Here is a 20,108-nt window from a genome sequence, read left to right on the forward strand (position 1 = left end):
ACAATGAGGAGAACAATAAAATGGTTAGGGAAATGTTTTCACAATACTTAGAAAATGTGCGTTTCTTCTTTGGGGAAGAAGAAGGGAAGCCATGAGTGTTTTGCAGAACCTGCCAGTGCCCAAAGTTCAGCCTCAGCCATGAAGAGCTGGGAGAGGTGGGCAGGAGGGGGAGCTTGGTCCTGAGAGGATCTGAGTCGCTGGGTCTGAGACCTCACTGAGCTGGAAGGGGGGCTGAGGTGGCAGCTGGGAATGGGGGATCTCCAAACCAGCCTGGGGTTTCCATTTAGACCCCTCTCTCAGCAAAGCATAGGGCAAACATTTGCCACCTCCTCTCTCTGGCTCCACTGAGGTCCATCTGGTGTGATGTTGAGTTCACTTTGAAGCCACTTCACCTTTTTTGAGGTGTGGGCAGTGCCGGTGGTGGCCTCCCCTCCCGGGCAACCCTTCTGGAGGGCATCTCTGGTGAAAGCGGTTTGGCAAAGGGGAAGGTCAGGGGAAAGGCTTTCCTCTGCTCTTCTTCATGTTTGCATGGCCTGTGACTCAGTCTTGTCAGGTCCTTCCCTTCTGTTCATCACTTCAGGAACCTTCATCTCTGCTTTGGTGCTTCCCCGGGTGACCATAACAACCTTCTTTTTCCAGTTCACTTCCCTTTTGCCCTGCTTTCTCCAGAATGATGGTGGCATGGCTCTTTTTTTGGGGAGATACCCTTTCAAAAGGTGTTTCTTCTGTGTCTGCTTCGACTTGACTTCCCTGCACAGCTCAGAGGACATCTTGCATTCAGGTCATGCTGGCTGCTTTCTCCTGACCCTCTTCCTTCTCCTGCTCCACCTCCTTCTCACTTTTGTGCAGGACTTCTTGGACTGCTCCTGGTTTGCTTTGAGGACATACCCAAGTAAGCGTGTGCAGGGTCCTTCTTTCAGTAGTCCATGAAACATCCCTTTGAGGTTCTTTCTGCTTGCTTTTCTTTCCAGTTTTCTAGGAAAACACCCCTGGACTGTACACAGTCTGGGGCAGCAGCATTTTTCATGTGTCCCCACCCTAGATGTTCTCTCAGCTGAGATGGAAAGACCCTTTCCCATATCTCCAAAGTAAAATAGAGACATGCAGTTTATAGATGTGTCTTTTTTCTTGCCAGCCAGTACACTACATAGCTTAAAAGTCATTACCTGCTTTCCTGTTAGTCTCCTAAGGGATGGATTTGGAAAAGCTTATTCCCCTCACCCTCTTCTTTGGAAGTGATCTATCTGCTCTGCAGGGGTGGGGGGAAAGCCTGCGGGCTGGATTTTATGTGTGCTAGAAGTTTCCTTTTCACCAGTCTCAACTCCTGTGTGTGTGCAGGTGACCAGACCTCCTTCCGAGTTCAGGTTCGGCAAGTGGAGGACTATCCCGTGGACCTCTACTACCTGATGGATCTCTCCCTGTCCATGAACGACGACCTAGATAATATTCGCAATCTGGGGACCAAGCTGGCTGAAGAGATGCGAAAGCTCACTAGCAATTTCCGGCTGGGGTTTGGCTCTTTCGTGGACAAAAACATTTCTCCTTTTTCCTACACAGCTCCGAGATACCAGAACAATCCCTGCATTGGGTAAGTGGTGGGTGTACCCCAAAGGGACAAGCCCTGTGTTTGCACAGAGCCTGGCTGCAGTCTTCTCTTCCCATTCCTGCTTTAGATAGTGAACCACACTTAAGCCCCTGCTTTCAGGAATGCTGATTAGCTGTGGGTGCTCCAGAGCAATTCAAAATAGGACAACTTCCAATTTTGCAGTGGTTGCTGGGCGATTTCTGCATCCAGAGATGGGAGACTGTTGTATCGGGAGCCTGAAGCTATTTTTTATGTACCTGAAGAGAATGCAGGCATAACAGGCTTTTTTACGGGCTTTAAGGAAAAGGAGCAAGAGCCAGAAATTCCTGATTTCTGGTCCTAGCTCTGAGTCATAGTTTGGCCTTGAGTAAATCAAATAAGCTCTTTGTCTCCATTTTACAGATAAGGAGACCAAGGCAATGTAAGTCCTTCCCAACAGAAGTGTCTGGGGGAAGTGAGATTTGTGATGGCCTGTAGTACTGATTAATGAGTTCTTGTAAAGTGTTTTGAAGATGTCAAGCAGATTTTTTCTTCTTTATTGCTGTAGAAGGAAAGCAAACTGGCAGTTGCAAAAGCACAAATGATGCGGTTTGCTTTGTGGTGATAGCAAAGCCTTCCTCCTTTTTTATTTTTTTTCTTTTTCTTGTTAGTGTCTTTACTAGAGTCTTTTTGTTTGCCTTTAACTGCTGGAGTCCAGATCAAGTCCATTGAATTGGGGATTATGCCAGAGTGAAATTGGGTGTAGTGGAGGGTGTCCAGACTCAGATGGGTTTGGATGTTGGCACAAGAGGATGAATACAGCAGCAAGTGCCCTCCTGGGGCTATGTTACCATTGACACTTACCTTCGTGGTCCCCATCTTTACCTCATCCATCGTTGGGGTGCTTTCTAGTCATGTAAGGACAGTAAGGTTAGCACTTTTATATGAGCTATTCATGGATACTTACATTGTAAGATCACCACCAAATGGGTGCCAAGCTCTGTGAGCATGCATCATTTAACTTTTCCATATGAGAGGCAGATTAAAGAAAACTTACATCAGCTATGGGTTTCTAGGCACATTTTGGCATTGACCAAGCATTTGGATCTCATTGCACATTGACCATTCACCAGACAAAATTATATGAAGCGTAGCCAAAAGTGACCACGCTGACTGAGTCAGGGAGGTGGCTCTCTGCTGCCACGGCACCATACGCCACACTCTTCATAGCTCTTTCCCCCGGAAATTTGGCATGGCCTCAGAGGGGTGTACTCAGTCATCTCTGTTGTCCTCAGTCTCCATCACCCACTCACGGACTGGGGACAAAGTTTCACTCCAGCTGGGGAAATATCGGAAACTTTGTTTGGCTGATGTATGATTTAATTGAAGTGACATGGCTTTTGCTGAGTGCAGTAGGGTGAAATGAGCAGGAAGGGAGGGCTGGGAGAGAAGGAGAGGGTGGAGCTGGACAACTCTGCAGCAAGGCATGCCTGAAACTGCCGACCTGCTTTCATCGAAGTAATCCAGAGCTGTTGCCTCAGCTTTTCCCACCGCGATCAGACTATCTGCATGGCCTTTTGGTTTTATCCAGGTGGTTGCTTTTCTGTTTATGGGTTACATTAAGCCAGCCTGGTCTTGGGAAACCATTTAGGAAGGATTGCCCAAGGCAGCTGGTCTGGTGGGCGCTCCCTTCCAGTTGTCATCTGTCTCCTCTTCATCCAAACCAGGGGTGCTGGCTCCCCGTTGTTCTCTGAAGGCATTGCCTTCCCCTGCCTGCTCTGCATGCAGGCTGTCGCTGCTGCCGGGTGGCTTGTTGATGTGGCAGCGAGGTGGGCTGTCAGGAGTGGTTTCGTTTGCAGCTATTTCTAGTGTCAAAGCAGACTTTGTCCAGTGGCCTGCTCGCATCTAAAAAAAAGCTGCAAGTAAACATGAGTTGTGGTGGGTAATTTTTGCCCCTGGTTCAGACTCTCTCCTCCTCCTCCTCCTCACAGCGATGGCCATCCTGCAGGTCTGGGTGGGGTGAGGCCCTGTTTTCATGCGGGATCTGGCTGGGATCCCTGCCTCCTCCCTCCCAGTCTGCTCCTGGCTCAGCATCCTGGCTGGGACCTCCCGGGGAGGACAGCCATGGTGTCATTCAACAGAGATAATAGGAAGGAAACAAACACTAAATTTAAAAAGATAAGGAAGGCAGAGGGTTTTACTGAGCACTCAATTGCCCATCTATCTGTGATGACACTCGGGGAGGTTACAACCTGAGATAACTGACCCGCACTGCTGTGCGCCCTTGCGTAGTCACTCAGATATTCGTTGTCTCTCCTGCTGCTGCCTGCAGCTTCTGCCAGCAAACCTGGAGTGTAAAACAAACAAAAAAAGGATTAAATCATACATAATATTATATTCTAAATGATAGATAGCCTTGGGATTGTAGAAAGTAGACAGGGGATGAGACCCTAAGAGGTGGGACCCTGTAGTATGTCAGTGTTTTCTTTCTGGACCAGGACTTTGGCAAACCAAGCACCCAGATGTATCGTATGGGTACTGAGAGACCTTGCCGAGACCCTGCAGTGCAGAGGTTTCTGACATCGCACACTCCTCACCTTGGCCCTAGATGTGAGCAGGGTGCAAGTCTGAACATGGGGCTGATGGCCAGGGATGGCTCTAATCGCCAGCTGTGGGACCTGCCCCGTGGTTAGGTGTGTGCACGGCTGTGCGGGTGGAAATCCCTGCTCTGGGGTCCCTTGTGAGGGATTTGAGTTCCCAGCGGTGGTAAATGCTAAATACTCCTTTGTGTAAAAAGCTTCTTACAACTTACCCATAGTGGGTCATGTGTCAGCAGAGGTCTTTAATTGTTCTCGGGTTTTATCTTTGAAGATAAGAGTGAATTAGTGTCAGCCCAATTCCTTTTTAAACACATTTTCTTTTAACCCTTCTCATCCCTCTCCCCTGCACACACTGATTTCCCACGCTGCAGGAGCTGCTCTGCTGAGCTCTCCCAGCCACGCGGTGAGCACCAAAGCTGCCTCCTGTTTTATACGGAAAAAGAAGTTTTCCTGGTAGCCTGCCAAGGCATTTCTCTGCCTTAGGGTGCCACTCCTACCTTTCTGCTCCAGCGGCGCTCTGGAAAGCAAAAGTGCTGTTTGCTCACCAGCTTGCAAGGAGAGTGGGAGGATGCATGGCTGGTGTTAGTTACTAATGCACCTCGTGGTGTGCAGTTGCCAGGTGCCCGGTGACCTGCAGTGGGTGCAGGGTGGCACGTACTGCCAGGAAAAGTGGATGACAGAAAGAAAATACATATTGAAAAAGAGGGGAAAAGTAGCTGTTGGCAGTGACGCTCTTGCGTGGTGCCCTTTGACACCCTGGGGAGGGTGGCTCTGGCCCTCCTGCCAAAACATGCCCTCCGCATCACTGCGGGTCACATCCTGCACTGCCGGATTCCAGTGTGAAAACCACTTTATGGGTGCTGAAACTCCGGAGCTTCATGGCCCAGTGCTTGGTGTCTCCACTCGGACCTTATGTGGAGAGATATGTTTGGTCCCGGTGAGATATCTGGAAACTTCAGCTGCTCAAAGCCCCAGGGAGGGAACCAAAACCATGGGCTCCACTGTAGAGTTTTGTAGGTAAATAGCCAGAAATCAAAGTGTCCAAAACATGAAGCCTTGTGGAAGTATTTCATCCCTCTGAACAAAGATTTGGAGACCAACCTGGTAGAGCTGGGAGCTTCTGCAGCTCTTTGCTGCTATTGTAGTTCCTCCCAGCTGACCACTCCTCTGTTCCTCCTGCAGTTACAAGCTGTTCCCCAGCTGTGTCCCATCCTTTGGCTTCCGCCACCTCTTGTCCCTAACGGATAAAGTCGACCGTTTCAACGAAGAAGTTCAAAAACAGAAGGTTTCCCGCAACAGAGATGCTCCAGAGGGTGGTTTTGATGCAATTTTGCAGGCTGCCGTCTGCAAGGTGAGTTGCTTTGGCTTCTGGGGTTTTAAGGCAAAAAAGAGAAGGAGGTTTCTTCTGCTTTGCTCTTGGACCAAGGTAAGGATTTCTTGGAAGTAGCTACTAAATTTTTATTGCAAAAACCATGAAAGATGCCTTGAAAAGTAGAGGCTATTGTTTTCATGTGCTTTTGTACATGAACAGGCAAAGAAAAAAGGTTAATATCTTTTCTAGTTTAAAGGGGTAAAAATGGACCTTCTGCAAAGGCAAATTCAGGGCTGAGATTTCATCACACGATTAGACTTGTAGGTGCTGATCCCTGAGCACCTGGGACGAACTCAAGATTCATGTATGCTTGTGTGCAGCAGCATTGTGCGTTGTCTTAACGCGTTTCTTAAGTGTGTGTCAAACACATCTTGCAGTGGTTGACCCATGTTAGGAGTTGGAGCTGGTTCCTACTGCTCGTACCTGCCCCCTTTGTGTCTGGGGCTGGGTGATCCCACCTCCGGGCGCTGATAGCCTACTCTCCCTCTTTGTCAGCAAAACTGGAGCTGTGAGCAGTAATTAAAGATGGATTTCATTAGCTTGGTGCCATGTTACCCATGTCCTTAGGGGTTTTGAAGATGTTTGCTTGAAGATCTTTCTGGAACAAGTAGGTGGGTTGCTCCATATCCCTTTGTGTGTCAGGGATGGAAGTGCTTGCTCCTCTCTGCCGTGTGGCTGAGCTGCCCTGCTCGCCAGGGATGGCTCCATTTGCTTTTTCCCCTCTTGACATACAGTTTGGGTTTTGTTCACTCCAGCCTTACATAGTCCTTTTTGGTTGGGCATGCTTTCTTCTGGGTCTGGATTTTGGAAGCCAGGAGATAGGCATCGTCTGTGGGAGGGATGGGACATAGGCTTGTGGGAAACAAGATCTTCCCTCGCTTGGGTTGGCTTCATTTACGCTTCATGCTCTTGGCAGGACTGAGCCTGCCCCGTTGGATCTGATGCCACCCAACAGTCATCTTCCCTCTCCCAGCCTAGCACAGATATTGTTATTGGCACAACTACAGTGCTGGTCTGGGCATAAAGTGCTTCTCAGTTTTGGAGAGGTGGCTGTCGTGGTTAGAGCAGAGATATCTCAGGATGGTAATGCAGTTGTGCCACCCACCGTGTGGTTTTTTTCAGTCCCTTCCACCATGTTATTGCAAAAGTGGGACAACATTTCCCTACGGTGCAGAAATACTGCGGTGTGTATCACCAGGGCTCGACTTGGAAGTGTTGCTGGAAGGCAGGAGACATGCAAGATACTTTCTGTACATTTGTGCTAGTCTCAAACAGTTGGCAACATCCAAAATCTTTCACTGTGCTTCTTGAATGCACAGCCTGATCCCTTCTAAGTTCAGAAGATGACTGTAGATGCTGGTGTCACCTAAATTCAGGACTGAGCATCCTCTAGGAAGGGTGAGCAGAGGTGAGTGTGTGCGCTTGTGTGGCTCTTGGTGTGATGTGGCAGGTCATGACAGAGGAGTGTCTGCAGCCGCAGTGGTTAATTACTGGAGCTAATTTCCGGTGGGAAAGAAAGTCCATGGGACTGGTGTGCAAGGCAGGAGAACCAGCTGTGCCATAACTTGCACTGCCTTGGCAGCCCCTTGCTGTGGGTGGAGCAGCTGCCTGCTGATCACAGGCATGAGCAGCAACGGCTCCGTCCATGCAGAGGTAGAATAGACAAAATTTCGGGCCAGCTGATTGACCTCCTAAGCCCCGTAGCCAAAATGGGACCTTAGTGATTAATTTCCCTCACAGCAGCCGAGTGATGGCCCAGATTGATCAGTGGCTGTGGGTTGTGGTGGGGCTCACCACTGTCAAGGTGGGTGAAGGTGGCAGACAGCTGGGCTGGCAGTGAAGCGCTGATTCCTGATGAGGATGCTCTTTGCTGCAATGAATGGCGCTTTGCGTTCAGTGGTGATTATTGAAGTATTGTGGGGACTAAACCCTGCACAGACAGTAGTTTCTAGTAACTCAGGATCTATTTTACCCCAGTGCAGGGAGCCCAGCATACAGATACCTTGGTGCCTTCTGGGGTGGGTTTCCTCATCACTACTGTGGTACACCATTGCATCTCTCTGGCATGCTCCAGCTTTTTCCAGCTTTCACTCTCTTTACCATATTCAAACCCCCAAATTTAGGGCAGTTATGACCTTAGAAAGTCCCCTATATTTAGGGTCATGCAGTGTGTTGACCATGAAGTACTTTGTGCTCAGCAGCAGAGTTTGTGCCATCAAGGGACACGTCCCAGGGAGAGCCGGGCATGGCATGGCAGAGCCTCGCTGTTTCCAAGCCATGGTGTCTGAGTGCAGTCTTCTCCTTCCCTTCAAGCTCTGAGGTATCAGAAACAATACCTACTCTGTCGACTAGGTATTTTTATACTGTAATTCATATCAAGCATTTCTTCTGCATGAGCTGTCTAAGAGCTCTGTAATGCTCAAGTCATTTTTTTGGCCTGGTTTGCAACCCAAGGAGCGGGGAAAGTTTGTACAGCTAATACAGACTAATGAGCAGGCCCAGGGTTTGGCTCCTTTCTGCAAGATGAAGATATGGTAAATGTTATTCTGGAGGCAATGAAAGAGCCAGAGACAATAAGCCTTTATCCTGATGCTAAAATGGTAAGCCAGGAATATTAATCAACCTTCTGTAATTACATTTTCCATCTGCAGTATTTTGGTTTTCTGCCATTCTTTAAGTGCAAGCATCATATAGCTTGTTGGTATGTATAAGTTTCAGATCTTATACACTAAGATGCAGCAAGCAGATAATGCTGGATTAGAAAATAAAATGTCTTTTGAGATAGTTTTGATTGGTGCTTGCTAGACACTGGTACACGGAGATGGCCAAGACATCTGGGAGACACTGAGATGCCTTTCAGAGCTACGCAAAACGAAGGAGGTTTTGACTTTTAATCTCTAAGGCATACTTGTCTTGCACCTGTATCTGTTTCTTTCTTCCAAAACGTCTGCATCTGAGAAACTGGCAGGGTTTTAGACATATTGATGAATCCAAGGGGGGTCTCCTGGCAGTTTGTGCCTTGGCAATTAAACCCTTTTTATTCAGCGCCCAAAGCATAAATTTAGATATTTATTTCAGGCTTGGAAATACTGATGCCGGATTTTGCAGCATTTCTAGTAAGATTTGGAGGGCTGTGCTGTGCTGAGACAGCTGTGGCAGTTTTGCCAGTCGCTGTTGGCTGGAAGGAGTGAGAAGCTGGTCTTTCAGGGTATGGGAAGCAACTGCAGCTGGTCGTAGGAGTAGGGGCAGGCCCCGCAGCGTGCCCAGCCCTGTGGAGACATGTCTTCCCACTTCACTCTGCTTTGGGTCAGGTCCCACCCCTGCTTTCAAAATCCTTTCTATCCCATGGGGATCAAAAACCAGATGAGGGGGCAGACTTCAGTGCAGGTTTTTTTGTTCAACAATCCCAGTCCAGTAAAAATAAATTAAAGTCTCTTTGGTTATTTGTTTTAAGCGGAGCAGAGTGCTGCTCTGGGTTTCACGGTGGAAACTGCGTGCTGAAGAGCTGTATTTTCCAGTGCCTGGAAGCCGCTGGCAGAGGCAGCGTGAGATGCATCAGCTCCTCATCGTGCCGGCCTCCCCGGGTGCTTTTTCCATAGGTCTCCAGCTCTTTTGGTGTGGCGTTGGCACCAGCTCAGCCACCCCACCTGAGACACCCTGGTCCGATGCTCCACGGCATCAAATGCCTGGATACTGGCACCGACACTGTGGGTGCTTGTTGCTTTTTGGAAATGAGTTCCTGAACTGAGCAAGCAAAGCGCTTCTGATGTTGTTTACGTGGGAAAGTGTATGTCGGAGACATGGTGAGTTTGTCTGTAAAGGGATGCTTACCCTGTGATGTAAAGGTGGGCTTAGCAGGCAGGTGAAAAGAAGCATCGTCCCTGAAGTTGCTTTGTAGCCGCTGCTTGAATGCAGCTCGTTTTCTTTGTGCATACCACATTTCTAAGGAAATGAAACTCTAATTAATCCTTTTAATCTCTTTGGGAATTTCGTGGCCTCAATTCTTTAAAAAGAAAAGAAATCAGCTTTGGATATGCAAAGGAAAGTGAACTGGATGGGCTTCTGTCTGGTGACTGAGTAGACCAACAACTGCTTCTTGCGTTTTTAGAGTTGTAGTCACTTTTGAGTTGAGCTCTTAAGAAATTACATTTTGGCATGAAGATTGTGCCTTTTGTCCAGTGGGGTCATTTCAGTGGAATGACTCCTGCTTCCCAGAGCAAAAAAGTCCTCATTGCGTACTGAGCTGGCCTGTAACATGCTGGTACGTGGCAAAGGGTGTGTGTTGCCAACCGTTTCCTCCTATGGCCTTATTTGCATTGTGAGGGTCTTTACGATACCATTAAAGAAAAAAATACCTTCTGCAATAGGGAGGAAAAAGAAATCTACTCTGGAATAGTGTCTGTGAAGCAAGAGTTGTATTTTTTGGAAAGATCAATAGGCTTTGGGCTATGACTCACATTTGCAGGCGAACATTGCGCTGACAGCTGTGACTCTGCATCCTTCTGCCTGCTCTGCCCTCTTGCCCTGCCCATGCCAGCGCTTTTCCTAGGAAGTGTCTTTACAGCCGGGCTGCGGCAGTTCATAGGTTAGCATCTTACTGTAAACCAAGGCAGATGTCAGATTTTGCTAAATAAGCTGAGCAGTAAGCTCTGGAGAAGTTGGGTGTACTCATCTCCACTGTGTTCCCATCAGTAAGCTTTTACCAGCTTTTCCCTCATCCCTTCCCAAGGGATTTGTGCTGTGTTGCTTTGAGCCAGGGGGCTGGAGGGAGGGGGATGCTGGATGTGTGTGGGGAGGGAAGGTGTGAGGCTGCGTCTTTGCCGCCAGACGGGCAGAGTGGCCAGCCCAAGGGGAAGCTCTGGGAGATGGGGTTTTCTGGCTCCGGTCTCTGCCGTGGCAGGATGTCCCCGCTGTGGCTGGCAGGCAGGACTTCAGCCCGCCCAGCTTGGCATGAGCTGGCAGTGGGAGCAGCCAGCGAGCGCAGGGGAGTGTGCTGCAGTGCTATGGTTTCCAAAAATTTCCTTTGGGCTTCTTTGTTTCCCTCCGCTTCCATTGCAGCAAACAGCTTCAGTGTGCTGTTGTAGGCACACATCTGCTTCTCAGGATGGTGCAAAGCCAGAAACCTGGGGAAGCTCCTTGGGAGGGAAACGCTCATCAACGTTTATGTTATCCCTTTATGTGGGAAAAAAAAAAAAAAAATCTATCCCTGCTTCTCTCTCCATGCAAAGATGATGACAATGTCTGGTCCTTGCACAGAGTGGCTGTGCATGCACACGGGTGCACCAAAGCCAGCGCCCTCGGGCAGGGACCTCACTGTGTGTCACAGCTCAGAAACAGCCTTTGCGAGCGGGCAGTAATGGAACTGCTGAGCAGGGATATTGCAGCTCTCGCTGTTGCCTTGGCCGCTCTGCAGAGCTGAGGAAACAAGGTCAGATTAAATGTGTGTGGAGGAATTTGGCAGGTCTCCTTTGGCTATAAAAGCAGCTGAAATTCTTATTCTTGGATCTGGGTAGAGAAGGTCTGGTGGACAGTCCACATACCTCCTCATGCCTTTTTAAGTAAGTGTGTTGGAAGGAGATGCTGGGAAATGCTAGATGGGCCCCTGACATTTCTTACCAGGGATGGGTGGACAGGAGCGTGGTACTCTTCTAGTTAGTGCTAGGGTCTGCTGCTGGACAGGCATGTGGCTGAGACCATGTGCAGGGTGAGGGGCGAAGCATGGGCTTGGCAGGGGCAGACCGGCTGTCTCACGGAATTTGTTTTCCCCCAGGAGAAGATCGGCTGGCGTAAGGAGGCGTCTCACCTGCTGGTCTTCACGACGGATGATGTGCCCCACATAGCCCTGGATGGGAAGCTGGGGGGGCTGGTGCAGCCCCATGACGGCCAGTGCCACCTGAATGAAGCCAACGAGTACAGCGCATCCAGCCAGCTGGTGAGGAGGAACATGGGGGACCTCAGAGACCTCAGGGTGTTGGGGGACCTTTCTGGAGACCAGCCACACCAGGCTCCAGCAGCTTTTGGCAAGCACAGCCCCTGACCAGCATGGTTTCCCCCAGGCCTGCAGTTTGCAAATAAAATTTGCTGTTCCCCTCGGGTATCCCCCTGCAGCGAATGCTTCTGTGATGCTCAGAAATGGATTAGGAGTGTAGCGAGTTCCTTCAGGGTTCTTTGCAAGGGGAAAGAAAAGTAACTTGGTGTGCTGGAGTGCATCAGATTTGCCTGCAAAGTATAAAGATAAAATATGTCATCCTTTTTCTAAAATGTCCAGTGGACTGTCAGCTTCTCCCAGGGGAGGCTGAGTCTACCTTGATGTGGCTACGCTACCAAGCACAACAGGGCACTCCTCTTACTCACAGCCTTTGAGCACAGCACTAACGTAGGTCTTAGTCAGAAATAGACAAACTGGCCCTTTTTTTTTAATATAAACTCAGTGGAGGAAACTCCTGGGGTGAACGAGCACTTGCCTGGCACCTCATTATCACATCCTTCTGCAGAAGGGTGCTTTGTTCAGCAGATCACAAACACTACTTAGGATTTTTGTTACTGCAGGGATGTCACCTCGGAACAGGAGGTGTTTCTGCATGGAAGCTAGGATCCTTGGAGAAACTCTTTTTCCGCCCACCTGTGCAATCCTAGCAAGCGTATGTGTACCGGAGTACAGCCCCTGTACTGAGGTGGAGTTATGCTGGGGAGCTGACGTGGGGATGCTGCCTTGGTATTTCCATGTTTGGGACTTGGAGGCTCTCAATCGGCCCTCCGGTCTGCAAGTAAACGAGGTATTTTTTTCTGAGGACAGCACTTCAGAAGCAGCCAGGGGTTTTAAACTCAAGCTGGTCTCTTGAAAGTGAGCCCTGGTACATTATTTTGTTGCTTCTGGGTAGCTAGAGCAGTATCTTCCTACCATCCTCTCTGTCTAGGAAGTCTGCAGAATTAAAGAGCTTATTGTTATCGCTTTATGGTTCCAGTATGCAGAAAAAACAGGCAGTGGATGTTTCTGCTTTGGGAGAAAAATCATACGTCTCCACTTCCTGCAGCTCTAGATCTCCCTGCCTTGCATCCCTGGAGACAGCAGCCAGCGTGTTACACACGTGTCTGCTGATGGGAAAGCAGAAAGAGGGAAAGAAAGAAATCCAGTGTTTCAGGTGTTGCTGTAGCTAATGGTCTTGTCAGTCATATATTCTAGTGAAGGGTGTAGCAGAAATATTTAAGGGATGACAGAGTTTCTACTATTTGAGCTGGGATTGTGCTGGTACATAAGGGACTTCATCCCGCAGTGAAACATGCCGCGTTTCTGGAATGAATTTTGCTGTTGGGAGGAGAAGAGCAATGAAATTATTCTTTGTTTCTGTGTTATCCATCAGTCTTTTTGTGCCCCTAGGATTATCCTTCACTGGCGCTTCTTGGGGAGAAACTTGCTGAAAACAACATCCACCTGATTTTCGCTGTTACAAAAAGTCATTACGTCCTGTACAAGGTAAGTGTTACCGAGCCGCCCGGGCTGGGGGAGGTTTGAATGCGTCCTGAAAGCATCTTCCTGCCGGCACCGTGGGACGTGTGCAGCCGCAAGTGTGCACGTGTGCAGCCGCAAGCGTGCGTGCACGTGGCCATGCGCTGCCCGCAGGGCTGGCAGGGGCAGGCAGATGCAGGCAGGCGAGGCTCAGCCCGTCATCCCTCCCCGCTTAGTCCTTTCAGCAAAAAGCACTAAAGCTTCTTAGAGCTAACAGATATACATGTCAGCGAGCATGTGAACACCTAAAATAGACTCCAGCTTAATCTTGATGTTCGGATGGCTGCCAGCCCTGCAGCATGCGAGAGAGCAGAAACCTGTTCAACCCATTCTGCAGTGACTTAATCCCATTACCTAATCGCACGCAGCGTTTCTGCCCAGCTGTGTTTTTCCATCACGGAGTCCAGGGCCCCGACGCACCACATACAGTTTGAACTCCCTCGAAAGGAAAAGGTGACCCGAGCCGCGAGGGCCGGCCTGCGTCTCTGCGGATGCGAGGTCGCTTTCGGAAGCCTCTGCTCCGGTTCTCGAGGCTCGAGCAAAACCAACAAGCAGCCGCGTTGCTACGGTCGAGATGCTGCTGCAGCCTGCGGAGATCGGGAGGGCTGAGCTCATTCTCCACCCCCTCTCCCGGGGACGCTCATGGGTTGTGAGGCAAGACGGGGCGGCCGCACCTCCCTCCCCACGGTGCCGGCTCTCACGAGTGCACAGCGGCTGGGTCTTGCCCCCTCCGGCATCAGACCTGGGTCCGTTAGTCCCCGTTCCCTGGCCACGAGCTTTGTTTAGCATTTGACGTGCCGTGTTGGCAATGCTTTGCTGCCAAAGGCTCCGGGTTAAGGGGAGCCAAGCCATGCCGTGTACACCACCAGGCGACAGGGCAGGGTGTGTGGCCGGTGTCCCCGGCACGGGGTCAGTCCCTCCTCACCCTCTGCTCTCCTCTCTGCATCTCAGCGCTGTCTTTAATTTGGTTTGTTTTTTTTTTTTCTCCCCAAGAACTTCACCGCCTTGATTCCTGGGACAACGGTGGAGATTTTGCACAAAGACTCCAAGAATATCATCGAGCTGATTGTCAAGGCCTACAACGTAAGTGCATTTTAATACCGCAGCTGCTGTTGTGCACGGCAGCGCCAGGAGCTCAGCCGGCTTGCCTCTCCCCAGCGTGCTCCACCTGTCTTGGCTGCCTCCCTCCCCGGTCCTCTGTGCACCGCTGATGCTGGGGAACCCACCCTGGGGAGGGGAACAAGCTGTGCGAGGTGGGAAGGAGCACGGGGATGCCCATGGGAGCCTGTGGCGAAGCAGAGATTTCACCCCATGTCTCTCGTGTGCAGAATTACCCTCAAAATATAGCCCTGATCTAAAAGAGTTCTCTCACAGAGCACCCCACCAGTAGATGAAACAGATCACTTCTTTGCTATTTGATGTCCAGAGGCCTCCCAAGGACATGAGCAGGCTCTGGCTAAGGTTGCATCCTTTCATTGGTCTCCATCCAGTGCAAGTTCGTCCTCAGCAACCCACGAGCATCACCATGTCTCTTGGGTCCTAACGGAGCCCTGCCTATGTGGCATTGCCATTGTCCCCCCTCCATGGGGGACAGCAAAGGACCTGCAGTGGTATTGCTGACCTGATGTTGTCCATCTCCATGGAGATGAGGGGAGCAGATCAATTAGAAGCAGCTAAATTGCACCTTCGTTGGGTAGTTAGTTGTCAACATTTCTATTGACTTCTCCCTGAATTCTTATGGGCCGGCTCTTCATGCTCTTGTAAGGATATTGCTGTTTAGGTGCTGGGCATGGAGATCTGACCCCAGAATGTGTCAGCCTTCAGGTAGGGTTCTTCATGCATGCGACTTGTGAACACAACTTTTGATGCCTGCAAGCCCTTCTGCTTGGTACTATGCTCATTAGTGCAAGAGAGTGAGTAAGGACTTTTTTTTTGGAGGAGTTTACACATCCAGATGTCATGTAGGATTGTGCTGTGCTTTGCATGATCTGTGATTCCCCCACAGCTCCCTGCAGTTAAAGCAGCATTTGGTTATGCCCTTCGGAAGAGCGCTTCCCAAAGCTTTACTCTCTGAGGAAAGGAAATGAACAGCTAATGCTGTTAACGAGGCTCTGGAGATACTGCAAAACAAAAGCCCATTTGTCCCAGTTTGTCCCCTTGAGGAAGGAGGGTCTTGTGGCTAAGATGCTTGGCTGGGGAGAAAGAAATGAACATTCACTCCGTGTTGACTTTGCATGTGGTCTCAGTGCCATCGCATGAAAACCTCCCTTTGCCTCGTTTTTCCAGCTGTAACGTGCATCCGTGCCTGCATTTCACCACCCCTGGAGCCTGTGCTGATATAAGCTGATGAAAACCATTGAGGATCTGATGCCCCCACCCCTGCTCCCTCCCTCTCTTTGCTTGTGAGCTTTCCAGTGCAGCTGGCTGGAAACCACCAGGACGCTGAGAGCAAGGTGCCCCATGAAGGAGCAGTGCGGGATGAACTGCTGCTGAGACCGGGGCTGGTTTCTTGCCTGTTCAGCTGGGTGGTGGGCATGGGCTGGGACCCCCAGGTGTGCTGCCAGGAGCCGGCAGCTCTTGCCTGTGCCATGGGCAGCCTGGGGCCACAGGAAACCTGGCGCCCGCCCAGCCTGTCTCCTCTTGGTAGCTTTGTTTTTTCCTGAAATGACAGAGGAAGTTCTTACTGAGGGAGAAGGCTAAAATTTCTGTTTCCCAAATGGGAATGAAACTTTTTTTATTCCTCACAGAAAGGAAACTCTGAGCCTGGAGAAACCCTTCATCTGCAGCAGGGACCATCTTCTCCTGCGGGGTGGCAGTGGCTGGTGCCCTCTGCCTGGGCTCAGCCTCTCCCCTTCAGTGCTTTGGCCATCTCTGGTCCTCTCTCGTCTGCTTCCCTCTGCTGATGCATACATCAGACTTGCTCAGGGCTTATGTTACCCCCGAGATCCCTTTCCCCCATCGCTTCATCTTCTGTCTCCCTTTTTCTTCTGCCCCGTGTGCCATCACCTCTCCCTCATCCAGAGGGGTGTGAAACAAAAGAGAACAGGAACAGCTTTTTTTCTGTCCTTACTAAGAAAAAAACCCATTTCCCCAGATCTCTACATGCCTGGGAGATGGAGAGGCCCCTGGGGGGGGCTGTGCCCGGGCTGGTGCGGCACTGGGGGGTCTCTGCCCGGGTACGCAGGCTGGGTTTGGACCGAAGGGAGCAAACGGGATGCTGTTTTAAAAACTGCTTTCCTAAACCCAATACAGGCAGGTCTCGGATGTGTTTCTCGTCACACCACCAATGGCAGGCAGAGGGTAGCCTTCACATCAGCCATCCCTGGAGCCGCTGCCGGTTCAGGGTTTCCTTGGTTTTACACTGAAATGATCCATCCTTTGAATTTCCCCTGGGCTATAGCAGACCACTTTATTTCAGGCAGAGACATTGCTCCATCTCAGCACCAGGTCCTTCCTCTAGGTCTCTCCAGCATCCTCTGCTCATCCCTGAAGGTACAGCAGGCTTGGGGGCCACCAAAGAACACAGCAGCAAAATCCCACAGTCACCCTTAGCGGTGGCTGCGGTGCTGTGAGAAGGTATTGCTCTGTAACGCGGCAAAGTGGCCAGTAATAATAGCATTACAATTAAGCTAATAGCATTACTATACAGGGCTAACAAGAAATCTTGCCATCTACATAAGAACATAGGAACGGCCCATGCAAGGTCATAGCGAGGTCTGACCTGGTGTCCTGTCTTCCACCGCACCCCAGATGAGATGCTCTGGGAAGGAAGACTGGAGACTGCATCAGTGTCACAGCTAATTTCTATGGGATAATTTTGGGCAGGGCAGTATGTTCAGCTTTACTGGCACACGTGGTATTCATCCTGCAGGCGATGGATACTCAGTGTCATCCAAATTGCCACCCCATGAACAGCTCCTCCGTTACAGCAGAGAGATGGGAAATTATTCCCTTTTTTCCTGAAGGGCTGTTTAGATTCACTGGGCCAAAACTCATTTATTTCCTGCCTGTTTCCAAAAGCGTTAGCTCTTTGCTGGCATGTGAACCCTGGTTTTGTTATCACATGGACTTGCAAAAGGTCTGAATTAGCCTTTTTCCTTAATCTGGCCACTTTGGTAAGGATTGGGGACAAGGAGGAGAGAGATGGAGCTGTAAGCTGGCTTTGGAAAATGAATGTATTTGTAGAAAAAAGCTCCGTTTTGAAAACCTTTGTCTTTTTTGGACACCACTCATAAAAAAATCAGTTCCAGCCATTGGAAGAATGAAACAAAACAACCTCATTCTAAATTAATACTTAAAAACTTCATTTTGTTTTGACTTAAAAAGTCTGTGCGTGCAGCAGGGCAGAGAGATGAGAAGCAGAAGAGAGGGGGATGGAGCATACCAAAACCTCGCTTTTCACTTTGAAGTTCACAAAGAAAGAGATTTTACATTTATTTTTTTCCCATGGTGGTGTTCCCAGCTGACGCATCTGAAAGAGTACTTTTTGTTTGCCGTTTATCTCCTAAGAGGGAAAATACATTTTTCTGACCAGCTGGGTGAAATCAAGAAAGCAGGACAGAGTTAGTGCAGTTTTACACCTTCTCTGCGCTGTATGACAGACGTTACAGGACAACTGCTAGTGGAGAACTGGGCTTTGCACTTCGCTAAGACGCAGGTTTATGGGGAGGAGGAGGTGCAGGTGTGCGCACGAGGCTCTGACCTTCAGCTCAGAGATGCTCCATTTGTGGTTGAGAATGTTTTCTTCTTTCTTTTTCTTGTGCATCCATATCTTTTCCATACTGGCTACAGTGGTCATCATGACTGTCCTAGAGGGCATAAGCCACCCGCAGGGGCTGTAGGCAGCTCCCCATGAGTCTAGCTGCATAGTCTCCTGAGCTGGTTAAGTCAAACCCAAATGTCGTTGTGTGCGCACGGGTGATTATTTTTTTTTCATGTAGGTGCAGAGACGTCCTAGCCACCCTCTGAAAACGTCAGGAGAAGATACTAACGCAGAAGAAATCCACCCGCCTTTGGGAACCTGATTGTTTGCTTTCCCATTGTGTTTCTAGAGTATTCGGTCCAAGGTGGAGCTCACAGTCTGGGACAGCCCTGAGGACATTGGCTTGACTTTCACTGCCACGTGCCAGGACGGGTTGTCCTACCCTGGGCTCAGGAAGTGCGGGGATCTCAAAATAGGAGATACGGTGAGTCTGCCTTTCAGTTCATCCCCTGGAAAGGCTGTTTCATGCCCTGTACAGCCGATTACCTCTCTCCATGAGTGGTCCCGGGCAATGAAACACAGCTTTGCTCATCTTCCTCTGCTCTCTTCATGCCATGCCATGTTAATATAGAACCCATGGACAGCAGCCCTGCTGGAAGTGGCTCTGAGTGGTATAGAGCAGCCCAAGGTCAGCTATGAGGAAAGACAGAATACAGACGTCTTGTCTACAGCGCCCTGAGCCAAAAGGTCTTGATCAGTCAGCAGGATGCAATAATCAAGAATGAGCTTTTTTTTCTCCCATAATCTCAGATATTTGTGTCATGCTCTCACCTGTGAAATTTTTATTGCTGTGGTCTGCTGGTCTTTTCCTGGTCTGTTAAATAGTCAAGATTTCTTGTTACTGTTTGAGAATCCTGGCTTGTATTAGCATCCTGGCTTGTATCAGACATAGTGTGGCCAGCAGGACTAGGACAGTGATTGTGCCCTTGTACTCGGCACTGGTGAGGCCACACCTCAAGTACTGTGTTCGGTTTTGGGCCCCTCACTACAAGAAGGACATTGAGTTGCTGCAGCGTGTCCAGAGAAGGGCAACGAAGCTGGTGAAGGGTCTGGAGCGCAAGTCTGATGAGGAGCAGCTGAGGGAACTGGGGTTGTTTAGTCTGGAGAAGAGGAGGCTGAGGGGAGCCCTTATCGCTCTCAACAACTGCCTGAAAGGAGGTTGTGGTGAGGTGGGTGTTGGTCTCTTCTCCCATGTGATAACTGATAGGACAAGAGGAAACAGCCTCAAGTTGCGTCAGGGGAGGTTTAGATTAGATACTAGGAACAATTTCTTCACCGAAAGGGTTGTCAAGCACTGGAACAGGCTGCCCAGGGAAGTGGTTGAGTCACCACCCCGAAGGTATTTAAAGGATGTGTTGACGTGGTGCTTAGGGACAGGGTTTAGTGGTAGACTTGGCAGTGCTAGGTTTATGGTTGGATTCGATGATCTTAAGAGTCTTTTCCAACATAAATGATTCTATGATTCTAATCTAAACCTGCCTTTCCCAGAGTAAAGAGGTCATGGTTATCTTTGGCGATACTGCAAAAAAAGACAGTGCTGAGAAAGGCAGCAACCCTCCTCTCATGTGTTCAGTTCCTAGGGTTATTGGATGGCAGCACAGACTAAAAATATAGTTTGCCCCTTAATGTTAACAGTATACACAGCATAATCCATCCTGTGCTTTTTTATAAAAAAGCAGAGAAGCTAAGCTTTGCTTGTTAAAATTTAATACTGATACAGATCAATGAGTTCCTGGGCTGCAGGGCTGGGGCAGGAGGGCTCAGACCAGCAGGGAACCCCCTACCCTTCTCCAGGCTTTTGCCATCTGTGAGGACGCGGGTGCAGGTTCATTAGCAGCCCGACTGCCTTATTTGAGAAGAGCGGCTCTGCAAACATACCAGAGCTCTAAGCACTGAGGCATGTAAAAATAGTTTGAAAGAGTCAACAGTAGCAGGATTTTTACCCTGCCAAATAAGGATCATGCGAAGTGTTAAAAATGGAGGTGGCCTCCCCTTTTTTAACTGACTTTACTGGATCTCTGATGGGCGGGTAAAAGCAATCCCTGGAGCATTGCCACGCTAGGCACATGCCCTCCTTGTTCCCACAGCAAAGCCTGAGCCCCCGAGGTAGCAGAGTTAATCTGGTGGTTGATCCTGGGCTTTGGCACAGGCAGGGGGGGTCTCTCCAGCCGCTGCAGCTGGTGCAGTGAAGGGGTTTGGCAGCGGGTGCGTGCGTGCCCGTATCCGCAGAGGCTGGTGGCATGAGCGGGAACGACTGGCTCTCCCGATCCAGATGAACTGTGGGGGTACCTTCTGCCCAGGCA

At 49.8% G+C, this 20,108-nt stretch overlaps 1 protein-coding gene across 1 annotated transcript in view; it reads left to right on the forward strand.

Moving 5' to 3' along the window:
- ITGB5 (integrin subunit beta 5) overlaps nucleotides 1-20,108 on the forward strand; it is a 61,989-nt gene that overhangs the window by 15,575 nt on the left and 26,306 nt on the right. The window contains exons 4-9 of the mRNA XM_054830445.1: nucleotides 1,339-1,588; nucleotides 5,347-5,515; nucleotides 11,307-11,468; nucleotides 12,915-13,010; nucleotides 14,037-14,126; nucleotides 18,095-18,229. Of these exons, the coding sequence (XP_054686420.1) occupies nucleotides 1,339-1,588; nucleotides 5,347-5,515; nucleotides 11,307-11,468; nucleotides 12,915-13,010; nucleotides 14,037-14,126; nucleotides 18,095-18,229 (902 nt within the window). The remainder of the gene's footprint in view (nucleotides 1-1,338; nucleotides 1,589-5,346; nucleotides 5,516-11,306; nucleotides 11,469-12,914; nucleotides 13,011-14,036; nucleotides 14,127-18,094; nucleotides 18,230-20,108) is intronic.

The sequence above is a fragment of the Grus americana genome, chromosome 6, assembly GCF_028858705.1.
Source record: "Grus americana isolate bGruAme1 chromosome 6, bGruAme1.mat, whole genome shotgun sequence".
NCBI classification, from domain to species: Eukaryota; Metazoa; Chordata; class Aves; order Gruiformes; family Gruidae; genus Grus; species Grus americana.